General features: G+C 38.1%; 1 protein-coding gene across 1 annotated transcript; it reads left to right on the plus strand.

The window, feature by feature from the left end:
• Nucleotides 1-283: 283 nt before the first annotated feature.
• On the plus strand, nucleotides 284-8925 carry LOC308092854 (interferon-inducible GTPase 1-like; the record flags this gene model as incomplete). Its single annotated transcript, XM_080438952.1, has 5 exons — nucleotides 284-863; nucleotides 4066-4518; nucleotides 5599-5658; nucleotides 7180-7796; nucleotides 8815-8925. The coding sequence occupies 5 exons, from the start codon at nucleotides 284-286 to the stop codon at nucleotides 8923-8925; spliced, it is 1821 nt and encodes a 606-aa protein (XP_080295078.1).
• Nucleotides 8926-9129: the final 204 nt, after the last annotated feature.

The following is a 9129-nucleotide window of genomic DNA, read 5'->3' on the forward strand; positions in this document are numbered from 1 at the left end:
AGGCTGTAGGGGGTGGAACCATGAAGGACTGCCCCTCCAGTAAGGAGAAGTGAGACTGGTACCACTCCAAAAACCTAAAGCAAGCCTCAGAGTTGTTTTCTAGCACATCTTGACTTAACAGAATAACATTGAACCAATCTTCTGTCTCCAGTCTGGTTGCACCTCCACAAGGGCAAAAACTGCAACAATTATTTGCCTTCCATCTATTCCTTTTCGTTCTTTATTATTCAATATAGTTTCTTCTTCCTTTTCTTTTTTTTTCTCCACTATTATTATTGTCAAGATGGCTGAAGAAGCCTTTTGCGTGATTGATGCGGATGAAGTACAAGCCATGACAGACCTGGCAGACCTGCTGGGGAATCAGTCCATGGCCTCAGCAGTGGGCAAGATTCAGGATTACTTAACACAGCTGGACAATGTGCAGCTGAACATCGCTGTCACAGGGGAGTCAGGCTCTGGAAAGTCAACATTCGTCAATGCCTTCCGAGGTTTGGGGGCTGAAGGGCCCAACTCTGCCCCAACTGGCGTTGTGGAGACCACCAAAGAGACGAAAGGATATCCCTGCCCTAAATACCCAAATGTCACATTGTGGGATCTCCCTGGTATTGGTACTCCTTTATTCAAAGCAGACCAATACCTTAAGGCTGTTCAATTTGAACGCTATGATTTCTTCATCATTGTCGCATCGGGACGCTTCAGAGAATGTCATGTTCTGCTGGCCAGTGAGATTCAGAAAATGAAAAAGAAGTTCTACTTTTTACGCAGTCAGATTGATAACAACATTACGAATGAGAAGAGAAGCAAGCCAAAAACATTCAACGAGGAAAAGACACTGGAAGCCATCCGACAAGAATGCATCAAAGGTTTGACTGTTTAACTCTTGTTCTCTTAAATTACACTAGCACGAGTACTCTAATCTTTTCAAATGCTCTTCACATTTCAAATAGCAATTAAAAATATAGTGCTCTTCCACACTTCGCAGGTGTAGAGGAACACTATTTATGCGAGAATGATTACAAGAGCATATTGTGATCAAATCACTATCATATCACAACTTGTTGGGCATTATATGTATATTTATAATTTGCCAAAAATAAAAACTCACTTTTAGAAGTATAGAAAATGTAGTTATTAATCTATTTTTAAGGTGCCACTTTACTTTAGCCCTAATTTATACTTTGGCTATTTTAAAATAGCTGATGTAAAAGCTCATAATAAACATAAACTTGTGAGCCCAAAATAGATATGCCAGGGTTAATATATTCAGATTTGTTTTCTTTGTTCCATTTCTATTTTTTTTTAAATATAATTATAATCTCCACAGATGTCAACTAAACACACAGGAGTAAAATTAAGGAACATCGTTCTGATCATATTATTATTATTATTATTATTATTATTATTGTTCGGCCTGGCGAGAGTATGTTTTCGCCCCTGTCCGTCCGTCCGTGTGTCCGTGTGTGTGTCCGTGTGTCCGTCCGTCATTCTGTCATTTTGTGTACAGCTAATCTCCGGCACCGTTGTCTTGATCGCAGAGAAACTGTACACACACACTCCCTGGGTGCCAGAGCAGAACCTCTGCTCCAAATTTTTCACATGGGCCTTTTATAGCGCCACCAGGAGGCCGATTTGTGCAAAACCCATTTTTGAACAGTACTCCTACAGATTTCGGCCAAAAATCCCCCAAATCGGTACACAGTATCTCTATAGTCATTAAAAGAAACGGCTCATTTCCGATTTTTCATATTCCATCCTGATTGGCAAAAATTGTCTTTCAAAGTTTGCAGGAGTACTCTGTTTCGAACAAAATGCCTCAAATCATGAACACAGCATGCAATTTCCGTGAAATTTTGCACACACATTCCCATTAGGCAGAGGAAAAAATGCAATTTGAAAATGTTAAAATCAGCCTCATGGTGGCGCTGTAACAGGCCGATTCGTGTTTTTACCTATAACTGCACCGATCAGTGTAAAACTTTGTATGCACACTCTCTAGAGGCCATGGAAAAACCTTTGCCCTGCATTTTTCACATTTGCCTTTTATAGCGCCACCAGGAGGCAGACTTATGTAAAACACATTTTTTGATATTAAGCCTTCAGATTTGATCAAAATTTCACGCAAATCGGTACACATGATCTCTATAGTCATGTGATCAAGACGGATCTGTTTGATTTTTCATATTCCATCCTGATTGGCTAACATTGACATGTAATGTTTGCAGGAGTGGCCCGTTTTGAACAAAATGCCACAAATCATGAACGCAGCGTCCGATTGCGCTGAAACCTTGAATGCACATTTGCACTACTTTTAGGAACAAATGCCACCCTTTTAACATTGGCCTGTTATAGCGCCACCAGCAGGTCAAATTTAGCAAAACATTTTTTTTGAACAAAATGCCTCAAATCATACATGCAGTGTCTGATTGCCGTGCACGGCCTAGGAATAAATGGCACCCTTTTCACATTGGCCTATTATAGCGCCACCAGGAGGCCATAATAACCTACCTGACCTGGCGGAGACTTGTGCTCCGAGGAGCACTTTTTCTAGTTATTATTATTATTACCCTTATTATTAATATTATTATTATTATTATTATTATTATTATATATTTTTCACAATTCTCCTGAATGAGTTTTAACCACTTAAAATTATATTCTTCATTGACCGGTGTCAATGAAGTATATCCTTAGCTTTTCCCTACACCAGACTTCAATAAATTGAGTGAAGGGCCACACATTGTACAATTGAATTGAAACTTGAAACTCATAGTGCTGAATTATGTTAAAACTGCATGAATTTGGTAGACATGCCAGACTACTTTACAATTAGGTCCTTTCGCAACAAGAATTTTTAGTTACATAATGTTTTTGTTTTTTTTACAGCTGTACTGTACTGTAGCCTGGTGTAGCTACTCTGACCAGGTTGCAATGAGGTTACAATGAAGAGATTACTTAAATAAAACAATCCACATCAATGCTGTATCAATTATTAAATAAATGTATACAGTATCTTATCTTATCTGATATGCACCACTCCATAGGTCACTGATATAGGCATATTATGTTATAAATATGGACTCAAGGTAGACTGTTTCACTGTTACATTATAAACATAAAACATTTGAGTAAATGCGGATGGAGGAATGCAGGTATATATGTACTCAAATGGTAAATATGAATTACTATTAATTGGAGTCGAGTTAAATTAATTTGTCTCAAAATCATTAAAATATGGCAGCCGGATGTTGAAAATGTTAATAAAGAAAACTAAGATCTCATGCAATCTCAAATTAAGAGTTTTTATAGCCTATTATTTGATTTAGAGATTAGGCTTCTTTTGGTTTGTCCAACTAATATCCCACATCAAATGAGAGCCTCATGTTTCTCATAAGAGTGTCATAATAACCAGAGAACTGAACGAGCTACAAAGATGGGAAATTGTTTTTCAGTAATATTTTTAAGTCAGACCCGTATGCCTCCATCAATTTGAAAGAAAACAAAAATAAACATTGGAGGCCAAAGCATTTTTATAGTTTTGTCCCAATTTGCTGGAAAGTATTATCAATGATAAAAGGTTGTCATTCAATTCATGAATTACTATTAACTAGACCATACCCGTGGGGGGATATGCGCACATTCTTTGGCAACCCGGGAGCCAGCGAAAACAAAAACGCTAATAAACAGCTGACTTATTAGCATACTGTAAATTAGAGTACAACCATTTTGAATCATCGAGATATCAGATATGTAATATGCTATTTTTGACTGTTGCTACACTCAAAATATCAAATAACAAGTGTGAACCCAATTGTAATTCAAAAATAAGAATGATACTGACTTAATGCTGTTCTTTTTTTTATTTTTATTGCTTAGCTTTACTTGCTGCTACACTTAAAATATCAAATAACAAATGTGAACCCATCAAATCATATATTGTATCGTTATTGAGATATTTGCCATGAATATTGAGATATGAACTTTTGTAAATAGTAGTCTTGTAAATGTATTGAGTAATATACATCAACTGTTAATTTAAAAATAATTTGGTTTAATTTGATTTTTTAGGGCTTGAAAAAAACAATGCAGTAGCTCCTGATGTCTTTCTGATCTCCTGCTTTGAGCTTGGTCTCTACGACTTCAACCGGCTTCATGACGCCATAGACAAGGAGCTCCCTAAGCATAAGAGACAATTGCTGCTATTAGCCCTGCCCAACATTACCATGAAGATCCACAAGAAGAAGAAAACAGCCCTGCAGGGAGACATCAGGATGGTGGCTTTCCTGTATGGTATTGTGGCTGCAGTGCCATTTCCAGGCCTCTCAATCGCTGTGGATGTCGGCATTTTGCTGAAGGAGATAAAGAAGTATTATACAGCTTTCGGCCTTGATGATGAGAGCCTGCAGAAACTTGCAGAGATATCAGATGTGTCAGTGATGGAGCTGAAGGCTGAAATGAAATACACACAACACATGAAGTTTACTCTCAAATCGGTTATAGCACAACTTATTACCACCGCAAGTATTGAAGTTGTGGAAAATTCTGCTGAGTATTTATTCAGCCTAGTCCCTTTCATAGGTTCCGGTATAGCAGCGGGAATGTCCTTTTACACCACACGCTCTTTGTTGAACAAATATCTTGATCAGCTGGCAACTGATGCCCACAATGTTCTGATGAGGGCAGTGTCTACCGCAGTGTGAAAATGCTGGCTGTCAGTGAGAAAAACAAACATAGATAGATTGATTGATCTGATTAATCAACACTTGTAAATGCACAAATAAGCTTGTTGTTCATGATTGTAACAACATGAACAGGAAACGCTATATGATGAAAAGCACATTCATTGTTAGTTTATTCGGTTAGGGGGAGCTTCAATAACCTTAAAATACAATTAGGTCCATGGTAAGAGCCTGTCACCACATTATCACTTTTTTACATTTAGTTAAGGTGGTCCCATTGAGATGAAAACATATTTTCCAAGAGAGACCTGGGCCAAGACAGCAGTAAAATGCAAAGCTTTCAACTAAATGTAATACATAAACACAGGATAATACTTGCAACAGGGGCACACCAATCACTTATATGATTCTTACTGAATTCAAAAGTCATTTTCTTTTGCTTAATGTTTTTTGTAAAGCACATTTAATTGTATTGTTGCAATGTGCTATACACATGCCTTGGCTTGCCTTGAAGGGACACAGAATATTACTTTACCAAGAGATCAACAAGATGCAAAGTTTTGAAAAAATGTGATACTCAAAACAATACTGTAACACTGTAGTAAGAGGAACTTTAAATCACATACACATGTTGTAGCTTGAGTAGTTTGACAGGCCAAAATAGGTACTGACTTGAGTGTACAATGAGTGAATATTTTGATTGTGCATAGTATGTTGTTGTAAATGAGGTAAATTGGAAAATGTATAGATTTACTGGTACAAGTGTAAATCTGTGGCACAGGAAATCTACATAATTCACAGCATATGTACCGTATAGATGTATCAACGGACTGGGAAATGATTTCAGAGGGAGAAATCTGGTTGTGTCGGGATGGAGGAGTGTTCGTTTTGTTTAACTCAACATCCTGTAATCTTTAAACAGGTGATGAATATTCTGTCCCACGGCTCACCAACTCAGACTGTGGATGGCTGCTCAGTGTGGGTACTCGCTCACCTGGTGGCTCACTCAGGCATTACATGCCTCATGATCATCAAGGCCTCACTGTCAGGACTATATTCTTTTCAAGTGATGTAAAAATTCATAATACTTCATACATATCCAGTCATAATTCAGTGGAAAGTGAAAAAAACAAGCACTAACTGCCACCTGGGAAATTGACTGATTGGTTAATGCTGATGGGCCAATAGTTCTTGCAATGGCCACACCCATCCAGAACAGACTGATAAATGTATTTGTCTTCTATCTACTTGCTTAAATAGCCTACTGTTGACTCTATTATATGACAAATGGTAAATGGTGCATTTATATAGCGCTTTTATCCAAAGCGCTTTACATTGATTGTGCCATTCACCCACTCACACACACATTCATACACCGATGGCGGAGGAAACCATGCAAGGCACCAACCTGCTCATCGGGAGCAATTAGGGGTTCAGCGTCTTGCTCAAGGACACTTCGACACTAACTCTGGGGGAGCGCCCCAGCCCGGGATCGAACTGGGAACCTTGCGGTTTTCCAGTTCACTCTACCCGGCCACGGGTAGAGACAAATACTGTATATTACTATGCAATATACTGCAATATGGGGGGAATCTATTTTGTTTAACTTTCGTTTATATCTGGGTGTTATTGTAATGATGACAAAATGTTTATCCCTTTTTCTGTTGATAATCAATAAAATTCTCTCCAAAAAGAAATGTGAGTTCTCATTTCTCAGTAAAAGGCATCTCAGGTCTCCTACCGAACGTCAATGGACGAAATGGCCTCACATGGCATACAATAGTATCTAATGCCATTAAATACAATTGTATCTTACACAAAACTGCTGTTAATAAGGTATTCATAAACTCAAAGTCTAATGCCTCTCACACACTGCATGACTTCCAAAGTCATCAGTCATCAGATCACTGTGTCCACTACACAACACTGTCAATCTGTGACGGGATCACATATTACAAGATTTCACCAGGCCACAATAATACAGGCAATATACTGTATATCTACTATTTGAAAAAAGACGATCTACAAGCTTAGGCCGAACAAGCCAGTCAACAACTTTTAAAAAATATTAAAAATGTGCAATATTTTAACAACACAAATCATGAGCCTTGGCATGTCTTATGGGTTCATTAATAGACTATAATGTAGGAATTATTGTGTACAATTAGGGTATAAGTCTGTTTGTTTACTGTCTAAAAGAAGATATTTCTAGTTATTGTCTAATTTGATGCAAAGTATATCTTGTTATGTCTTATTAGCATACTGTAAATTAGAGTACAACCATTTTGAATCATCGAGATATCAGATATGTAATATGCTATTTTTGAAGAATGCCTATTTTTCACTGTTGCTACACTGAAAATATCAAATAACAAGTGTTAACCCATCTAATTGTATATCATATTGTTATCGAGATATTTGGCATGAATATTAAGATATTAACTTTTATAAAGAGGCCCCAAAATTCAATGGTAGTCTTGTAAATATAAACTTTATTTTTTAGGGCTCGAAAAAATGCATGTAGCAGCTCCTGATGCCTTTCTGATCTCCTGCTTTGACCTTGGTCTCTACGACTTCAACCGGCTTCATGACGCCATAGAAAAGGAGCTCCCTGAGCAGAAGAGACATGTACTGCTCCTAGCCCTGCACAACATTACCATGAAGATCCACCAGAAGAAGAAGAAAGCTCTGAAGGCAGACATCTGGAAGGTGGCATTGCTGTCTGGTTTTGTGGCTACAGTGCCATGGCCAGGCCTCTCATTCTCTGTGGATGCGAGCATTTTGTTGAAGGAGATAAAGAAGTATTATACGGTTTTCGGCCTTAATGATGAGAGCCTGCAGAAACTTGCAAAGATATCAGATGTGTCAGTGGAGGAGCTGAAGGCGGAAATGAAATACACAGGACACGTGAAGTTTACTCTCGAATGGGTTATAGCACAACTTAGTACCACTGCACGTGTTTTGGGAGGTAGTGCTGAGTTTCTACTCAGCCTGATCCCTATCATAGGTGACGCTATAGTAGGGGGATTGTCCTTTGCATCCACACGCTATTTGTTGAACAAATGTCTGGACGAGCTGGCAACTGATGCCCACAATGTTCTGATGAAGGCTGCCATGTCAGTGAGAAAAACAAACGTAGATAGATTGATCTGAATAATCATCAATTGTAAATGCACAAATAAAGCTTGTTGTTCATGATCATAACAACATGAACAACAGGAAAACGCAAATGATGAAAAGCACATTAATTGTTTGTTTATTCGGTAGGAGCTTTAATAACCTTGAAATACATACCTTTTAAATATATTATTAGGTGCATGGTAAGAGTCTGTCACCACATTATCACTTTTTTACATTTAGTTAATCAGGTGGTCCCATTGAGATGAAAACAACTTTTCCAAGAGAGACCTGGGCCAAGACAGCAGTAAAATACAAAGCGTTCAACTAAATACAATACATAAACACAGGATAATACTTGCAACAGGGGCACACCAATCACTTATATGATTCTTTCTTACTAAATTCAAAAGTCATTTTATTATGTTTCTTTTGCTCAATGTTTTTTGAGTGAATATTTGGTTGTGCATTGATGGTCCATTGTGGAACCTTGGGCCGTCAACCGTTACTTATAGAGTGTGGAGCACTGAGGTAGTGCTAGTCAGAAGGCAGGCCTTGATAGCCACAGCTTTGATATACTGAATGTAATAGATATGAACTTCAGAATTCTCCAGGCGCTCAACTGAACGCTTGTTTGCATGCAGACTTTGATGTGGAGCGAATTGCCTTCGTGATATATCAGGTCGTATTGTTTTAATATCATTAATTTGCTGTTCTTTTATTCACATATTATAGAGGGAATCTCTCTTGTTTGTCAATAAAGATGCCCTGCTCAGGTGAACGGTAATTTCTGTGTATGTCGTCTATAAACTGGACTTTAGGGTTTTATTGAACCAAGAGTGACAGGACTGCCACGGCACATCAGCATATAGTATGTTGTTGTAAATGAGGTAAATTGGAAAATGTATAGATTTACTGGTAAAAGTGTAAACTGAGGAATTATTTCAGAAGGAGAAATCTGGTCGAGTCGGGATGGAGGAGTGCTCGTTTTGTTTAACTCAACATCCTGTACTTTAAACAGGTGATGACTATTATGTCTACCACCACAGCTCACCAACTCAGACTGTGGATGGCTGCTCAGTGTGGGTACTCGCTCACCTGGTGGCTCACTCAGGCATTACATGCCTCATGATCATCAAGGCCTCACTGTCAGCAATCATACCTTCTTTTCAAGTGATGTAAAAAGTCATACAGTAATAGACTTCATACATATCCAGTCATAATTCAGTCGAAAGTGAAAACGAGCACTCGCCCTCTCTCCTTAAATACTGCTTGATTCTATTATCTTGATGTGACAGTTATACGGTATATTACTGCACTAATCTATAATATGTCT

Source organism: Gymnoscopelus braueri (genome assembly GCF_963280865.1).
Source record: "Gymnoscopelus braueri genome assembly, chromosome: 10".
Lineage (NCBI taxonomy): Eukaryota > Metazoa > Chordata > Actinopteri > Myctophiformes > Myctophidae > Gymnoscopelus > Gymnoscopelus braueri.